At 39.1% G+C, this 18,695-nt stretch overlaps 1 protein-coding gene across 1 annotated transcript in view; it reads left to right on the top strand.

The window, feature by feature from the left end:
* Positions 1 to 18,695, top strand: part of OXSR1 (oxidative stress responsive kinase 1) — a 91,288-nt gene that overhangs the window by 18,384 nt on the left and 54,209 nt on the right. Inside the window, exons 2-4 of the mRNA XM_066350697.1 lie at positions 4,948 to 5,060; positions 10,864 to 10,972; positions 17,772 to 17,913. Of these exons, the coding sequence (XP_066206794.1) occupies positions 4,948 to 5,060; positions 10,864 to 10,972; positions 17,772 to 17,913 (364 nt within the window). The remainder of the gene's footprint in view (positions 1 to 4,947; positions 5,061 to 10,863; positions 10,973 to 17,771; positions 17,914 to 18,695) is intronic.

Raw genomic sequence — 18,695 nt, 5'->3', positions numbered from 1 at the left:
AAGGTTGTGGGTTCCATCTCTGGTCAGGGCACATGCCCAATGAATACATAAATAAGTGGAACAGAAAATTGATGTTTCTGTCTCCCCCCTTCCCTTCCTCTCTCTAAAATCAATAAAATAAAAAGAAATGGCCATAGAGTTTTCCAGAGTGGCTATAGCAGCAGCAATGTGTGAGTGATCCAGTTTCATCATATCCTCACCAGCATAATTTAGTATTATTACAATATATTTTAGCTGTTCTGAAAGGTTATCAGATCTCCATTGAATTGCTTTTGCGCCTTTGCCAAAAATCAATGTACCATTGGTGTGAATCTTTTTCGTGGTTTTCTTTTTTGCTCTGTGTGTGTGTAGCTCTCTGCCAGTACTGCACTGTCTTCATACTCTTTTTTTTTTTTTTTTTGTAAGCGAGAGACAGACAGGGAGAGAAATCAGAAGCATCAATTCTTCATTGCAGCTCCTTAGCCTAGGGCAGGGGTCTCAAATTCAACTCAGCATGTGGGCCGCAGAGCAAGATCACAGCCATTCGGTGGGCCGCACTAGGTCTACAAAAGGCAACTGTTACGCAACACTTTTCTCACTGCAGTTGAAAACAAAAAAAAATCAGTACAACAAGCACAATCGTACATGCAGTTTACTCAGTGTCACAAAACGACCAGAAACTGTAGTTCGCATCACAACTGCTGTTAACTAAGCTAATATCTAGCTAGGATGCTAGAGAAATGAAAAATACAAGTAGGCCCCTAGGCTTACTTAATTTTATCCAAAATATTTTGAACTTCGTGGATTAGTCTGTGGGCCATATAAAATTGTTCGGCGGGCCGCGAGTTTGAGACCCCTGGCCTAGGGGTACAGCAGAGCGAGTAACCCCTTGTGCAAGCCAGTGACCTTGGGCTTTAAGCAAACAACCTTCAGGCTCCAGCCAACAAACATGGGGTCATTTCTATGATTCCACGCTCAAGCCAGCGACCAAGTGCTCAAGCTGGTGACCTTGGGGCTTCGAACCTAGGTCCTCAGCATCCTAGCATAACGCTTTATCCACTGTGCCATTGCATGGTCAGGCTATTATTTATTTTAATTAAAAAAAATTTTTGAGAGAGAAACATTGATTTGTTGTTCCACTAATTTATGCACTTGTTGGTTGATTCTTGTATGTGCCCTGACTGGAATTGAACCTGTAAGTAACCCTTGTGTATTGGAATGATGCTCTAACTGAGCTATCCAGCCAGGCTGCCTTTTATTTTTATTTTTCTTTATTGTGGTTGCTAGGATTTCCAATACTGTGATCAATAAGAGGGATGAGAATGGACATACTTGCCTTCCCTTCCACTCTTCCAGGGAGAGCATTAAATTTTTCTTCATAAAGTATGTAGCTTACCTATTAGGACTTTTTTATAGATATTCTTTATGAAGTTGAAAAGGTTTCCATGAGGCTGAAGAAGTTTTTCTCTATTTCTACCTAGTTTTCTAAGAGCTTTTTATCCTGAATGGTGTTGGATTTTTTTAAAAATGCTTTTCTGTGTTAATTAAAATCATAAAATTTTTCTTCCTTAACCTGTTGGTATTGTCATTAATTTTGATTAAAAAGATCAAATATATTGCTGAGTTTGATTTGCTAATACTTTGTTAAGAATTTTGCTGCTAAGTTCATGAGAGATACTGGTCTGTAGTAGTCTTAGGATGTCTTTGTCTGGTTTTTGTTCTTGTTCATACTGGCTTCATAACATAAGTTGGGAAGTGTCCCGCATTTTCCATTTCTGGAAAACATTATGTAAAATGGCTATTAATTCTTCTTTCAGTGTTTGGTAAGATTCTCCACTGAAATCATCTGTGGTGATTTTTTTCTGAGAACTTATAAATTACAAATTTGATTTGGAAAATAGTTACAGGATTGTTTAAGTTACCTACTTCATCTTGGCTGAGTTTGGTACTTGTTTTCAAAGACTTGGTCCACGTTTTTCTAAATTGTAGAATTATGAGTTAAAATATTTTGTAGTATTTTTTTAATTGAGATAAGTCACATAACATGAAATTTACCATTTTAAAAGAGTACATTCAGTGGATTTTAGTATGATCAGTGTTTTGCAACCATCACCACTGTCTGATTCCAGAGTATATTCATCACCCCAGCAAGAACTCCTTTACCCATCCAGTAGTGACTTCTCATTCTCCTCTTCTCGCAACCATTAATGTATGTTCTGTCTCTGTAGATTTCGCTGCTCTGGACATTCCATAATAGACCATATTCCCCCATGTATAAGACACTCCCTTTTATAAGACGCACCTTAATTTGGGGGCCCGAATTTTGAAAAAAAAATGTATTGCATAAAGTTACTAAACTCAAGTTTTATTCATCATAAATTTCATACAACTCCTCATCACTGTCAGAACTCCCATCCATTAGCTTGTCCTCGTCTGCGTCTGATGACGAATTACTGTCTTCAACAATGAGTGCAAAAACAAGCCCGAAAAAGCGGGAAATGCAAGTAAAAATCTACAATCACTGTATAAGACGCATCCAGTTTTTAGACCTCAGATTTTTAGGAAAAGGGTGCGTCTTATACATGGGGGAATGCGGTTTATGGAGTCATACAGTATATGGTCTTTTGTGACTTTTCTTTCTTTCATAGCATGATGTTTTCATGGTTTGTCCATGTCGTTCCACGTATCAGTACTTGCTCCTTGGCTCATGGCTCGCATTATCCTGACCTGTGCTTTCAGGTATCATATCCTTCTATGATCTTTCTGCTTCCCTTTTTTATTTTATTTTATTTTATTTTTTTCTGCTTCCCTTTTATAAAGACCTTTCTAATTACATTGGGCTCACCCAGGTAATCCAGGACAATCTTCCTGTCCTTAATTTAACTTAATAACATGTGCCAAGTTTTTGCAATATAAGGGAACATTCACAGGTTTTAAAGATTAGGACATGTACGTTTTGGGGAAAGGGCATTCTACCTACCACATGGACTTTAGAAATTTTATTATTATCCCACTGTTCCCTGAGGCTCTCTCTCTCTCTCTCTCTCTTTTTTTTTGACTTAAAGATTTTTATTTATTTATTTATTTATTTATTTATTTGGTATTTTTCTGAAGTTGGAAACGGGGAAGACAGTCAGACAGACTCCCGCATGCGCCTGACCAGGATCCACCCGGCATGCCCACCAGGGGGCGATGCTCTGCCCATCTGGGGTTTCGCTCTGTTGCAACCAGAGCCGTTCTAGCGCCTGAGACAGAGGCCACGGAGCCATCCTCAATGCCCGGGCAAACTTGGCTCCAGTGGAGCCTTGGCTACGGGAGGGGAAGAGAGAGACAGAGAGGAAGGAGAGGGGCAGGGGTGGAGAAACAGATGGGTGCTTCTCCTGTGTGGCCTGGCTGGGAATCGAACCCGGGACTCCTGCACGCCAGGCCAACACTCTACCACTGAGCCAACCGGCCAGGGCCGGCTCTCTCTCTCTCTTTTAATAAATAAATATTTATTTATTAAAATTTTTTTTATTATTATTTATTCATTTAGAGAGGAGAGAGAGAGAAAGAGAGAGAGAGGAGAGACAGAGAGAGAGAAGGGGGAGGAGCTGGAAACATCAACTCCCATATGTGCCTTGACCAGGCAAGCCCAGGGTTTTGAACTGGCGACCTCAGCATTTCCAGGTCCGGCTCTCTTTTAAAGTCTGTTTTCTCTCTGTTGTTTAGATTGAGTAAATTATTTTGGAAATTGAATTTCTCAGTTGTTTGATTTCCATGTAGTACTTTTTTATAACTTCTATTTCTTTGCTGAGATTTTTAGTTTTAAAAAATTTTTAAAAAGAAGTCTTAATTCTTGAAGCATTTTTATCATGGCTGCTTTAGAATTGTCCAACCTGAGATTCATTTTGGTGTTAGGATCAGTGTGAATGTCTCTTTTCATATAAGTGTTTCCTGGTTCTCGGTATGACATGTGATGATGATGATGATGATTATTATTATTGTATCCTGGACATTCAGGGTACTTATGTTAGGAGATCTTGATTCTGTGTAAATCTTCTGTCTTCCTCGGCAGTTACTCTGTGTAAGTTGAGGCATAGGCCTGGCCTACTTTTGTCAGCTGTGTCAATCCTGTGGTAATTTAGTTTTCGGAGCTCTCACAGTGCCAGTCTTTTCTGCTTTATTCTGGCGCCATAGGAACTCCTGTTTGAGCTGTACACGTGTTTCCTGGGCTGACTGTTGGGTGTGGGTCCTCCATTCTGCTGCTACTCAGGGCAGTTTGGCCAGACGTTGCCCGGGGTGACAAGGATGTTTCCCCAGGCGTTGGTAATGCATGGGCAGGATCTAGCCTGTTGCTGTCTGGGTCTGGGGTGGCGACCCAGCTGTCCTGGGTAGGGACTGGGGAATCTGTCTCCCTCTGCATCTCTGCTGAGCTTCCCTTTTCACAGTCCTTTGGCCAGAAAACAAGGTTTTCCCATTTGTTTGTGAGTCTGCCTGTCTGTCCGTGTTGGAGGTTTCGGGTTGCAGTCTGTTCTGGTGCCCACTCGTGGGTGTGTGGGGCATGAAAGCGCAGTGAGCCCACAGCGGTGCTCCTCACACTCCGTGGTCCCTAGCAGTTCACCGTCTTTCTGCATTTCAGAGGCAGTGTATGATGTTGAATTATTTCCAGAGCACTAGTCGTGCTTAGAGGAGTGGGGAAATGCGGGCTCACACCACCACATTCTAAACTGGAGCCCTGGCAATTCTGATAGCTTGCTTTCTTTTTTTTTTTTTTTTTGTTCGGTACTGGTGTTTATTAGCAACTTTATGAAATGGTTGAGGCTTTTGCTTTTATAGACACCCACTTCTTAGAGTGTTCCTCTGCATCTATTGGGTGTAAGAACAAGATAAGGGTTAATTAACTTCTCTTGTTTAAATAGTGTGGAAATAAGAAATGTCATGTTTTTACCTATCTATTTATTTGCTCATTTATGTATTTATCTTTAGGGAGTGGAGCAACGGCTGTGGTCCAAGCAGCGTATTGTGCCCCTAAAAAGGAGAAAGTGGCAATCAAACGGATAAACCTTGAGAAGTGTCAAACTAGCATGGATGAGCTGCTGGTAGGCGCGTCTCCTATTTCTTAAATGGAGAGGTATACTGTGTACGTTCGTGTTAGAGTGGGAGGCACTTGAAGCTTTTTATTCCTTGTCTAAAAGTTTGTGATTTTTTTCATTAATAGTTAATGTTTATTGTAAAACACAAAAATTCAGGTAAGTAGAGAGAAAATATCTAGTTATAATCCTGTCATTCTGAGATCAAGCTTGCTATATAATCTTTCAGACTGCACATTTAAACATCTTTGTATATTCATGATAATATAACCATACACTTTCTCTTTTTATTGAAAAATTTATCACAATTCCTTCTGTGTCTATAAATATGAATTCATGTAATTTTCAATATGTGTGTAGTGTCCCATTAAATATGTAGACCACAATTTATTTACCATATTCTCTGGTATTAGACAATTACCTTGCTTTCTCTTTTTTATTGTTAATAAGTGATGCTTGCTTATTTTTCTCTTTCCTTAAAATAATATCATGCAGTTGTGATTTCTGGGTCAAATGGAATATTCTTTCAAAGGCTCTTGGCCTCCTACGAACATGGTTTGAATCTGCATTCTGATCACTGATGCGTGAGGATGGGTAGAATGACCCGGCAGCATGGGCTCCTGCAAAGGCCAGAACAGGGACGAGAAGAGGAGTCCCAAGGGTTCCTGGCTGCAGGAACTGTTCTGTGGCATTAAAGCTAGTCACACAGGGAGTGTTTTGTGCTTCTTTTATGCACCATGACACCCAGAGTAGTTTATAAGTATGTAGTAAGTGTTCAGCAAGGGACATAAGATAGATTTTCGAATCACTTAACTTTTTAAATGCTCAATTTCTTTGACTTAAAATTGACTTCATGAGGTTTTTCTTGAAGATCAAGTGCCAGAGTACTTGAGAACTATATAAACTGCCATACAAATATGAACTCGTATTATTATTTTATTAAGTAATTTCTTGGAGATCATATACAGCTAGCGATAGAAAGAGCAGGAATTAGAATGTGGCTAATCTGACAGTCCAGAAGTTTTTTCCAGTGCCCCAGACTGGATTTAATTTCTGGTGTCGTCTGTACCGAGTATTAGGGAATAATCGGAATAAAAGGAAAAGAGTGAGTAGAATTAGATCTTGAACTTTCAGAAGACGAGACAAGTGTGTTTCCCCAGGCGTTAGTAATGCACGGGCAGAAGCTGAAGAAGAAGTCGGTTGCCAGAGTGATCTTGAGGTGTCTCTGGTAGGAGAACACACGCTTGCCTGATGGTCTTGGCTTTACAAATGCCAGCAATACTGAACAGCAGTGATCACAAAAGAAACCTAAATCGTAAACTAATTCTGTTAAAGAAAAACAGTATTTTTAACTTATACAGAGAGGGTGGGGCAAAAGTAGTTGTGAGTATGCAAAAGTTTATTCTTGGATTATTTATTAATTATTGTATTATTTTTCCATACGAACAACTGTAAACCTATTTTTGCCCCACCTTGTATATTAAACCAGTAATCTAAGAAGCCCAGTATAAATTCCTATTATTTGCCAGTTATTTTACATAATATATAGATAATGTGAAGATGAATGAAAGTTTTATTATTATTACTTCATGACTAAAGAAACTGAGGCTCAAAGTTTAAATAATTTCACTAAGTTCACATGAAGAGAGTAGCAAACGTCTTTTGGAGCCCTTAGTCACTTAATGTGTATTTTAACCCCATAACCACTGCTGTGAGATAGATCGGAGTTCCATTTAATAGGCAGGGGGAGGATATCATATGATAAGTGTGACAGTCTGGATTAAAAATCAGGTCTTTCTGACTATTTTCCTACTTCATATAATACTAAAAAATGATTATAATCTTAATTCAAGGTTAGAACATCTTTTCTCAAATATCATTTGACATTCTTGAAAGTAGTATTTGTGATATTACAGTAGGACCTTTTAGAGGAATGGAACTTTGACATAGTTTAATTAGGAAAAACATTAGTTAGCCTTCCGTAAATTTTGGCCACATATTTCAGTAAGCTTTATGTTGCAGATGTAGTATTTATATATTTGGCAAATAAGTAAGCATTGGAGGAAGTGACATTTAATAAAGCATGTTTCAGATAATTGTTTTTTTGGGGGGTGGGTTGGGGGGGGCAAGCAGGTAAGTCCCCACTAAACCCAGACACATGAGGAGTATAAATCATGCCTGGCTTATTGGTGGTGTTCATGCTGTCAGAACCCAAGTCTGAGTACTCCAGTTTGGAAATATATGAAGCCCTTGAGTTTACCTTAAAAAGTCTTAAAAAAAAAAAGTCTATAATTATTGATAGATCAGCATAGTAGACTTTAGATGTGCTGATTATAAAGTTCATTTTCAGAATTATCTTTATTTTAATGCAGACGGGTGCTCTGGGTTCTCCAGAGAGTACTGATGGGAACCGACTACAGGGGTGTCGTCTGTGACAGTTATCAGAGGAGACGGCGCATTGCTCCTTTCTCCTGTCAAAATGTTTTCTTGTCTGACAGCCTTTGCAGAGTGTGACGGGAAAACCAGCTGTCAGAGCTTACCACATTTATTTTCTGCAGAGATTTTCCTCATAGGCTTTTCTTTAAGAAGAGCACACAGTGCAGTATTTTGAGGTCTTTCTCTTTACTAGCTGCCAGGACAAACATCTGAGGGCAACATTAAGAAGCTTAAAATGTTTTTCCTTCTACCCCAGAGGCTCACAATATAGTCAGAGCCTAGATGCTCTGTGTGTAAGGCAGAGCATGGCGAATGCCGGGAAGGTTCTCAAGTTATGCAGAAGTAGGAGGAAGAAGCAAGCTCCCTAGTCACGAAGGTGTTTGTGTCTTGGGCCTCTGGGGCTGGGGAGACTTTGAACAAGCAGAGATGGAGACCCTGCCTGGCTGGGGTTTAGAATCAGGAATGAATAGATATTCATATACATATTCATAAGTATTCGGGTAACTGAAAAACATTTGTATAAAACAATTCTTAACTATATTATGTGGAATGCACTGTTTTTTTATTGTTTTCATTTTTTTTTTTTTTTTTAACACAACTGGATTTCATGATCCATATGAGCTACAACCCATAGTTGGGTCATGAAATTTAGTTGCTTTTCATATGTGCTTTGACTGGTGGGCTCAAGCCGAGCCAGTGACCCCTTGCTCAAGCCAGTGACCATGGGGTCATGTCTATGATCCTGCACTCAAGCTAGGTGAACCGCGCCAAGCCGCTGTCCATCAGGGTTTCCAGCCTGGGACCTCAGGGTCTCAGGTCGATGCTGTATCCACTGTGCCAGCACTGATCAGGTAGAAGCCTAGATTCTTGAACACAGTCCTTGTTGATGTGGTCCAGGTAATTAACCAGAATCATTAAAAACCTATTTATCTTTTCTATTTTAGTGTCAGTTGAGTTGGACTTTGTATAGGAAGTTTTCCCTGATAATAACTCCTATTTTTTGATAATTTGCCTCTTGGATGAAGTCATGCAGTGTCTTGTACTTCTCTTATTAAACTATTAAACTGTTTACCCGTCTGTGTTGTAAATTAGTATTTGTCTAATTTCTTTACCAGACTGTAAATTTCATGTGGGCTCACCATTTTTAAATTTTATTTTATTGGGAGAGAGAGACGCAAGACAGAGAGAGGAACGGATAGGGACACACAGGAAGGGAGAGAGATGAGAAGTATCAGTTCTTTGTAGCATCACATTAGTTGTTTATTGATTACTTTCTCATATGTGTCTTGACGTGGTGGGGGGGCTACAGCTGAGCCAGTGACCTTGGGCTCAAGCCAGCTCCTTGGGCTTCAAGCCAGCGATCTTTGGGCTCAAGCCAATGACCATGGGGTCATGTCTGTGATCCCACACTCAAGCCAGCAACCCTGCGCTCAAGCCGGATGGATGAGCCTGTGCTAACTAAACTAAGACCAGCAACCTCAGGGTTTTGAGCCTGAGTCCTCTGCATCCCAGGCCAGTGCTCTATCTACTGCACCACCGCCTGGTCAAGCTGGGCTCACCATTGTGGTCAAGCACTTAACATTGTGCCTGGCATACAGTCAGCACTGGGTAAAAATCGGCTGAAAGCATGAGCTGCTTACCCCAGACAGGCTTACTCACTGTGTTTTATAATCCCTCTTGCATATTTCATCTTTTGTTTTTGTAATTACATATGCCTTTCACCTTGTATTGCTCTAATATCTCCACATCCAGCAGAGCTGAGCCTAGTTTCCACTTCCTCTGTGAAGACTTGTTGCCTGCCCTACCTGTTCTCTCTGGATTTTTTTAACATTTATTATCTTTACTACTCTTTGTCATATATGTGCCTCCTGTGTACTCCCTCTCATATGTACTTATCTCTTCGAATCTGTATAACTATGTCAGCAGACAGGTGCTCATTTTAGTTCCTTCTTCCTTTTCCTCATATTTACTTAGCTTTTAGTACAAAAGACTCTGCTAGTAACCTAGGGGATTGCAGAAATATATACTGTAAGGTCCTTGCCATAAAGCCATTTGAGTAGAGAAGATAAGAAAAGAAAAAGTGGCATTTATTGAGCATTTCTTTGAATCAGGGCTGTGGGCAATTTTTACACGATTGATTTTACTGAACAAATACCAAGGTCATAGGGCAAATCCATGAGTCAGTAAAAAAGCTGTATAAAGTGCTGTAGGATTTGTTCATTCAACAAATATTTATTGAAGGTGTACCATGTGCCAGGCACAATGACAAGTACCAGAAATACAGAGTCTTAGCTCTCATTGAACTTGCAGTTTTGTGAGGGACACTGAAATGTAAACAGGCAGTCACAGTACAGTATGACAAGTTAGTATGTCATACAGAGAAGTGTGGCGAGTTCCACAGTGCTTAGGAATCCACTTTTAATTACTTGTCTTCATGGCACTCTTTCTAGTAAGGAGGGACAGACACACAAGCACCCAGGGGATAGTCAGTACCTGTGGGCCATATTCAGGGAGCTTAGAAGCCGAGAGAAGGGACCCCTAACTCAGCCTGGGGAGCTGAGAGGAAATTCCGACCGAGTTCAGAAGGAAGAATTGGTGTTTCTAGCTAGGCAGAAATAATGAGAGGCATGTACTGAGGCAGAGGAAACAATACGGTTAAATGTCCCCAGTTAGAAGAAGCGTGACTCATTTGAAGTGACTGTGGAGGATCACAGGGCCGAGGTATGGGGGGGGGGGGGGTGAGGGAGCAGCAGTGAGGCTAGAGACCTAAGCAGGGCTCTGCTCACACTGGGCTTTGTAAGGCATTTGTCAGGTCAAATCTAATGTAAATTCATGAACAGAGATTGTGTAAGCTTAGACTTCTGGCTCAGGTTTCTACTTTGGATTTAGTTTATGACCTTGCTTTGTTTCGGCATATTTCTCATTAGAGTGAGAATTGTTAATCGTTCACAAAAATGGCATAAAACAATATTTGAAAGGAAACCCACAAACAAACAAACAAAGCCACCCTCTGCTTATTAGTAATGATCCTCTGTGGCTGTAAAACCAGATTTCCCAAGATGATTTTTCAAGGGCACCTTGAAGTCAAAGTATGTGTCCCTGTGGAGGCCTGTGTGGTGCTGTGCCCGTCACGGGTGTGGTAAATAGTTCGTGTTTCTAGTTTCAAATATGACTAGTGTGAGTGGAATGAGGAGAGTCACAGTGGATTGAGGGAGACTGAGTGGTTTTCATATTAACCATTCTTAGAGATATCAGGGCCACGGAGATCCCAGAACGGTCATGGCATAGTCTTGGGATTCCCAGTCTGTGTTCACTAACTTGTAGTATTGTTTTAGGCTTGCATATAATGAGTTTCCATGTTTTCTTTTCTTTGTAGAAAGAAATCCAAGCCATGAGTCAATGCCATCATCCTAATATTGTGTCTTACTACACGTCTTTTGTAGTAAAAGATGAGCTGTGGCTAGTCATGAAGCTGCTAAGTGGAGGTGAGTAAAATTCAATGAAATGTTAACTTCCATGGGTTGGAAAGTTAATAAAAATGTTCTTCTATTCTGGTTTGGTTTTCATGGACATTTGCATTTGAGGATATACTAAGAATAGTATCTGCTAATGATACTAATATACGAGCTGAGATGAGTCTCACACATTGCATTTGGTTGTCATGCCTCTTAGATTTCTCTTAATCTAGGACGGTTCCCTCCCACTCCCTGTCTTCTGTGACAGGTTTGCTGAAGGGTCTGGTGTGAAAGGTCTGATGGTAACTATCTTATGGACTGTTCCTCATTCCGGACTTATCTAGTTATTTCTTTTTTTCTTTCCTAGTTATTTCTTGATGGTGATGCTTGAACTTGATTTATATTCCTCTATTCTTTGCAAATTGGAAATTGATCTAAAGCCTTGATTATATTTAAGTTAAATATTTTGCATGCAGGATTTTGTAGGTGATGCTGTGTATTTCATATTGCATCGGGCTGGGAAGTATTTGTCACCTGGTTGTCTCTTTAAGGGTGATGTTAATTTTGGTTGCTGAAGATTGTGATAGGCCACTCCATGGAAAGGTTAGCCTTTTTTCCCTTTGCAGTGAGCAAGTACTCTGAGATGATACATTGGCACTGTGAGTATTCTAGTTGCTCATAAATCTTTTGTCTGATGATTTTAGCATCTATTAACAATCCTTGTTAGAATCAATTGTTTTGTCAGGGGTTGCAGAATGGTGGTTTTTCTTATTGCATCCTTTCTTTTACATTTATAAACTGGCATTCTTCTGTGTAGAGGAACTTGACCTTATTAACTGGGGCTGTTTGAATAATCTGTGTTGTTCCTACTGAAAAGGCAAGTTGAATACTTGGTTCTTTTATTTTAAGGACCAGTTTTTGAGTGTAAAGAGTTAGTTTAATAACCACCTCCAGAGGTAGCAAATGAGGGGGTCCCCCACCCCCATTTTAAGGCTGTCAGATTTTTGAATATTATTACATAGACTCAAGAATTTTTTTATGTTCAGTGTCTTTCAATCAATTATACTCTGTTCTTTTGATGCTCAGGTTGGCCAAGATTTTGTCAGTGGGAGTCCCTTCAGGCTTGCTCTTGTGTCCTTTGGAAATGAATCCGTCAATCTTTGATAACTTCCTTGTTTTTTGATCCAAGAATTCTTAGACTCATGTTTCTATTGCTTTTCCCAGATTAAGGACCAGCCAGTATTCTTGGGGGCTCTGAGCTTTTTTTTATGGGGAATGGTATTTCGAAAGCATAACTTGGATGCTTAGGATGCTTTTGCTGTTACTTTGTTATTGCTTCTAGTTGAAAGAGCTTGGAAATGATAGTATATTAAAAACATGTGATGATTTTATAGTAATGCTTCCAATTCCAGTTTAATACTATAGACCTTTAAACTTTCTTCTTTTTTTTATAAAAAAAATTATTAGTTGATTTTAGAAAGAGAGGAGGGAGAAAGACAGACAGAAGCATCAATCTGTTCCTATATGTGCCCCGACTGGGGATTGAACCCACGACCTCTGCATATCAGGACAGTGCTCTAACCAAACGGGCTATCCGGCCGGGGCTAAAACGTTCAAATACACTTGAAATTGTTTCTCTTACACAGAAATTCTTGGTCCCCAGCATTAACATGATTAATTATGTGCTTCATCTTGCAGTAAATATAGTTATTTCTGCTTTAGTCCTTAGAGTAAAATATAAGTATTGTGATTGCAGCAGTGGACCTTTGGCGTGTGGAGAGTGGACATTTTGTTATGGTTACTTGAAGGCCCATGCCAGGCAGTAAATTAGGCATTTTGCTAAGGCATGGAGTTGAACCAGGCGGCAAAAGTGTGAGAGGATTAATGAGTGATGGAGCCACCTGACTTTCCCATTGCTGTTCTGCTTGGTTTTGTTGGCATGTGTATTTTGTGGGAGCATGGTTTTCCATTTTAGAATGCAGGGTTACAGAAAAGAAAGCCCATATTTTTTTGCAATTTTAATATCATACCTTGTTAAACACTTGACTTCCCCAGAGAGGTTGTGAAGGAAAGAGCCTAGGCTTTAGAATGAAATTCTACTTTCTTACTTAGCAGATATATATCATTGGGCAAACAATTTCAACTCTTTGAACCTGTTTACTTGTTTGTTAAATGGGGATACCTTTCTGCATTTCAGGGTATTGGGGACGAGTGAATGAGATGTTTGTAAAGCCTCCAGCACTGTGCTAACATGTAGTAAGGTGCACGAGAAATTTTAGTCATTAAAAATAATAACCCCTTGTTATTTGATGCTTTTCAGTGTAGCCAGAATCACCTTTTTGTTTCAATCCCATTAGTGACACACTGGAGAAACTGGATTGCTTTGTTAAAGGCCCTGTTCATATGATGGTTGGAAGCCTTGCTAACACCAACCACCTTTCAAGATGGTGGTCAAGCATGGTTCTTTCAGTATGGACAGATATGGGAATATTAGGTAATACTGTGTCTTTCGTTATTGATCACGTATAGCATAATTTTTTTTATTGTAATTTACAAAAATGTGTAATACAGAGTTTTTTAATGTTTTGCTAAAAGGTTCCCTGATGAATAGGAATAAATTGTCTGCTTCACTTTCTGGTCCAGACTCGTATGCCAGCCTGTCCTTTCTGCTACCCTCTTAAGCAGAATGGTTTATTTATAGATATAAAGAATCCATGTTCTCTTAGTGAGCATATGTCCTGATCACCGAGGGGGCAGGACATGTATCTGGGTGGTGTCTTAAAGGAACCTCTCTGTCCCTCCTGGTCTTAGGTTTCCTGGCACAGTGTTCAGTTCAATTGTTTTTTAGCCTAGCACTCAGCACCTTTCCTGGAGTATAATTTTCAAACATGTTTCAGGCATTCTTTTTATATGTTTATGAGTCAGCAGAATCTTACATCTAAATCATTTTTTTTTTTGAGAGGTAGGGAGAGAGATGAGAAGCATCAACTCGTAGTTGCGTCACTTTTAGTACTTTAGTTGTTCATTGACTGCTTCTCCTATGTGCCTTGACGGAGGGAGAAGGGCTTCAAGCCGAGACAGGGACCTTAGGTTCAAGCCAGCTACCTTGGGCTTCAAGCCAGTGAGTGACCTTGGGATCATGTCCGTAATCCCGTGCTCAAGATGGCAGCCCCGCACTCAAGCCGTATGAGCCTGCACTCAAGGTGACAATCTGGGGGTTTTGAACCTGGGCCTTTAGTGTCACAGGTCGCTGCTCTGTCCATTGCGCCACCACCGGTCAGACCATCTAAATCTTTTAAAATAATAAAAATTTTGTATTTCTTTTAGGAAAATGAAATCTTGCTTTTATAGTTACAGAGTGAATACACATTTAAACTTGAGATAAATTATGCAATATTAGGAAACAGTAGGTAGAACTAAGCACTACTTTAAATTTTAAAAAATTTTTATTTTAATTCTTTAATTTGTTTAATAAGAGGAAACTGTGTCAAGATAGCTCAATTAAAATTCCATTCATCAAATAATTATTGATCACCAACCAGCACATTGGTGAATCGGACTGTCAATTTCTTGCTCTTATGGATCTCCTAGTTCATAAGGAAAAGTTACAGTTAACTAATTGTTAGTGTTTAGAGTGCCCTGACGAAACAGGTGCCAGACTTAACCTTACTGAGGGAGAATGGATGTGCTGGGTTAACGAAGCCTTCCCTCTGGAGGTGATACTCAGCTGAGACTGAACAGGAGGTGAAGTGGGAGGTGGAGGTGGTGCCAGGGGGAGGGTGGAGAAGGGGTCCAGACAGAGGGAACACTGCACAGAATTGTCTGGAGGTGGGATGGAGGAATGTGGTGTCTTAGGAGCTGGTGGAGAATCACAGCTGGAGCAGGGAGAGCAATAGGAGACCTTTGAATAACTAAAAATGTATACACCCAGAATCAACAAAATGCATAGGTTACCTTCTTTCACATCAACTTTTCCAGCCCAGATATTTAAAGCAAAAGCATATTTTTGATTATGCAACATTGTACTGATACAGAATTTAATAAGCTAATTAAATCTTAAAATGAATTGCAGCTGTTACTCAAAGCCATCAACCAAGTAGACATTATAGTTAAAATAAGCTTAAGTTTGTCAATATTTTAATTCATAATGTTTTCTTGTAATTATAATATTCTTCTTTTGCTAATTAAATATCTAATCTTGAATAATTAGATTTATCAGTGTAGGAAGTTAATATTTAGAAATTAGAAGCACTTTTTATCTAAATAGCTATTTCTACAATTTATAAGCTGCAATATAAGAGTTTTAGAAATCAAAGTAACTAATGAAGCTTTTGAAAGGAAAGAGAAAGGAGTACTTGTTGTTAAATGCTGCCACATGCTAAGGACATCGTATGGAAGAGAAGGGGCAATCTTCCAGGACCAGTATGTTTTAGTCAAGGATGTTGATCTTACTGGATTGATCATCCCTCCACTTATAAAAATCATATCGTTTGGAGACAAACTGAAAAGACATTGTTATCACAGGGGCTTCTCATCTAGCTTGTTCGGAGTATCTGTTCTGGACGTAGACTGGGGCTGTGCATTGCTTTAACTTCCCCATTGATCAGTAGATGATGTGAAATTAATAAAAATCTTCTAAGATTTTGAAAAGGAGTTCCTGCTTCAAACTTTTAAAAACTTTGTATGTGCTCTAGGTTCTTTACTGGTTTATTTCCTCAGTCCACCAGACTGAAGTTTCATAAAAACCAGCAGTCGTGCCATATATATCTTAACATACTCTCTGGCACCCGGTTCTAGATTTCGCGTAATATGGCTTAATTGTTGAATGAATAAGTTGTGTTAATTTTTGATTCCTAGTAGGAATTTCCCTCCCCCTTTGTGGATCAGTCTTGTGAACCCCAGCAGTGAAGAGGGGAAGTGAGGTAATGTATTAGAAGTTATCTGGTGTCTGAAGCCTCGCTGGTTCTTTGTCTACAGAGTAAACCGCCCATCTCCTGCTGCAGGTGCAGAAGGTGGCCTGGTTTCCAGAGAGGGAGGGAAGATCTGGGAGTCCTATTTTCCCTTATGAACTTTCAATCAGTTTTCCTGTTTTCCCTTCTTTCAGTTCCCCCTCACTTGCCCTTATGTGATCCTTATATTCTGAGCTTTTTTGAAGCTCTTGGTAGAGATCACTTTTTCCCAATTGGCATACTTCTCTGTAGGCATTCAAGTTTCAAATTTCTTCACTCTGCTGAGTTACTTTTTCTGCTTTTCCTCTTCCAGAATATTGTCTCTTTTATCATTCTTGTTCTCTTTGTTCTGGCTTTATGCCCTTTAAAAAAAAAATCAAGTTTATCAAGTTAATGGATTTCAAGTGGGAATTAAAGTAAACATGAGTCAGTCTCCCATGTTTTTAAGGATTTCATCTAGACTACTTTTTTTTGTTTTTTTGTTTTTCATTTTTTTTACAGAGACAGAGTCAGAGAGGGGGATAGATAGGGACAAACAGACAGGAATGGGGAGAGATGAGAAGCATCAATCATTAGTTTTTCGTTGCAACACCTTAGTTTTTCACTGATTGCTTTCTCATATGTGCCTTGACCGTGAGGCTACAGCAGACCGAGTAACCCCTTGCTCGAGCCATCGACCTTGGGTCCAAGCTGGTGAGCTTTGCTCAACCCAGATGAACCCGCGCTTAAGCTGGCGACCTCGGGGTCTCGAACCTGGGTCCTCTGCATCCCAGTCTGATGCTCTATCCACTGCGCCACTGCCTGGTCAGGCTAGACTACTTCTTTACATCTCTTTAGAAGTACATTTTTTTGTTTTAAGTGTGTAAAATAAAAAGTGCCCACCAGGGCAAGTTTTCAACAGAAGCAGGTATTTGCTTTAATTTTAGTCTTGATCATGAAGGTCTTGAATTTTAGTCTTGATCATGAAAGTCTTGAATTTTAGTCTTGATCATGAAAGTCTTGAATTTTAGTCTTGATCATGAAGGTCTTGTGCCAAGAAATGGGCATCCGGTATTTGTAGTGCAGTTTATGTTATGTTCCAGCGTTCTTGGTTCAATTTCTAATATTGAAGGTGGTTTTGTTTTGGTTCTGTGATCTTCATGGGCTATTGACTGACAAATCTTACACATCTCTACCAAACTTAACAATTAGCATTCTGTGATTTAATTACCATATAGGTATTTTTTCCCTCTCTTCCCCTAATTTTTAGTAGGAGCATTATTTATCATCCTGGGAAAAAAGGGCTTGGTCATTCATCTGGGCTATTAAGAGAACTGCCATTTTTATTTTTTTTATGTTTTTCTTTGCCTTCCCTAGTTTCTTTCCATTATTTATTAACCTGAAACATAATTTTAACGCTTAAGTTAGTTTGAATAAAAGTGTGATCTTTATTTTTTAAGTATTCTGTAGTTTGACTTGCATTTCAGTTTTATTTTTCTATTTTTATTCACACAGTGTTGCATTCTCTAACCTGATGTCAGAGCCTAAATTGGTTTGTGATATCTTGTATTAAAGTGTTAATTGATGGGCATGGTTAACCGAGGCATTCTTCAGAGGTGGTTAAAAATTCTCTACCTTTCCCAATTTCTAGTTAGAGGTCTGAAGATGACGCTGGCGTGACACTACTGTTTGGGTATTAGCAGGCTGCTTTGTGTTTTAGATTGGAATTGAGCATAAATTATTAATTTTAAACTTTTGTATTTCTTTATATTTTCTAGTTTTTCTTTCTTTCCCCACACAATTAAATTTATCAAAAGGTTTACATGTGTTCTGATTTCAAAATGGCTCTGAATCCTTGAATAAGTTAAGAACTTATGGGAAATTGTGTCTTCTGTTTTCAGGTTCTGTTCTGGATATTATTAAGCACATTGTGGCGAAGGGGGAACACAAAAGTGGAGTCCTAGATGAACCTACCATTGCGACAATACTCAGAGAGGTGTTGGAAGGGTTGGAATACCTGCATAAAAATGGACAGATTCACAGGTATGTGAAAGACAGTATCTTACCGTTTGGATAAGTGCAGTGGTAGTCGTGCTGTATCATTTCATTGAGGCCATTTCTCATTCTTTTGCAGAATTAAACATAAGCTGAGTGCTAACGTGGTTATTTGTATTACTAGTTTCAGTACATCGTGGTTAGGGGTTTAATTAACATAGCTAGTAAGTATTTTAAAATACAAAACCAAAAATAATTCCTAATTTCTTATCTTATGGAACATAATATAAATTGCACTGAAAAGACTGGATCCCATTTCTTGGCATAAGACCTTAATGGTCAGTCACTGCAATCACTGATTAATAGTTTGGAATGTTTCCAGTTTCTTTTATGTGCTAAAATTTTTTAAATCAAAATTGTGTATAATTTTGTCTGTTGCTCTTTTGTTTCTTTTAATTATATCTTGAATATTTTTTCATATTGTAAAATAACATTTTTTATTAAAACTTCAAAAAAATAACACTTAAAAAGCTATATTATACAGTAGTACAATGATAGTAGGGGATTTTAATACCATATATCAGTGGCTAGATCATCTAAACAGAAAATTAATGAGAATAATGGCCTTAAATGTCACATTAGACCAGATGGACTTAACAGATATTTATAGAACATTTTATCCAGCTGCAGAATATACGGTTTACAAATGCTTATGGAACATTCTTCATAATAGACCACATATTAGGCAACAAAATAAGCCTTAAGGATGTGAGGGCAATCTGGCTGCGACATCTGTCACCCTGTTGATCTCCGGGGTTGATTCCGCTGAC

Source organism: Saccopteryx leptura, chromosome 10 (assembly GCF_036850995.1).
Source record: "Saccopteryx leptura isolate mSacLep1 chromosome 10, mSacLep1_pri_phased_curated, whole genome shotgun sequence".
Lineage (NCBI taxonomy): Eukaryota > Metazoa > Chordata > Mammalia > Chiroptera > Emballonuridae > Saccopteryx > Saccopteryx leptura.
The sequence above is the reverse complement of the archived record's forward strand: the minus strand, read 5'-3'. Positions and strand labels throughout refer to the sequence as shown.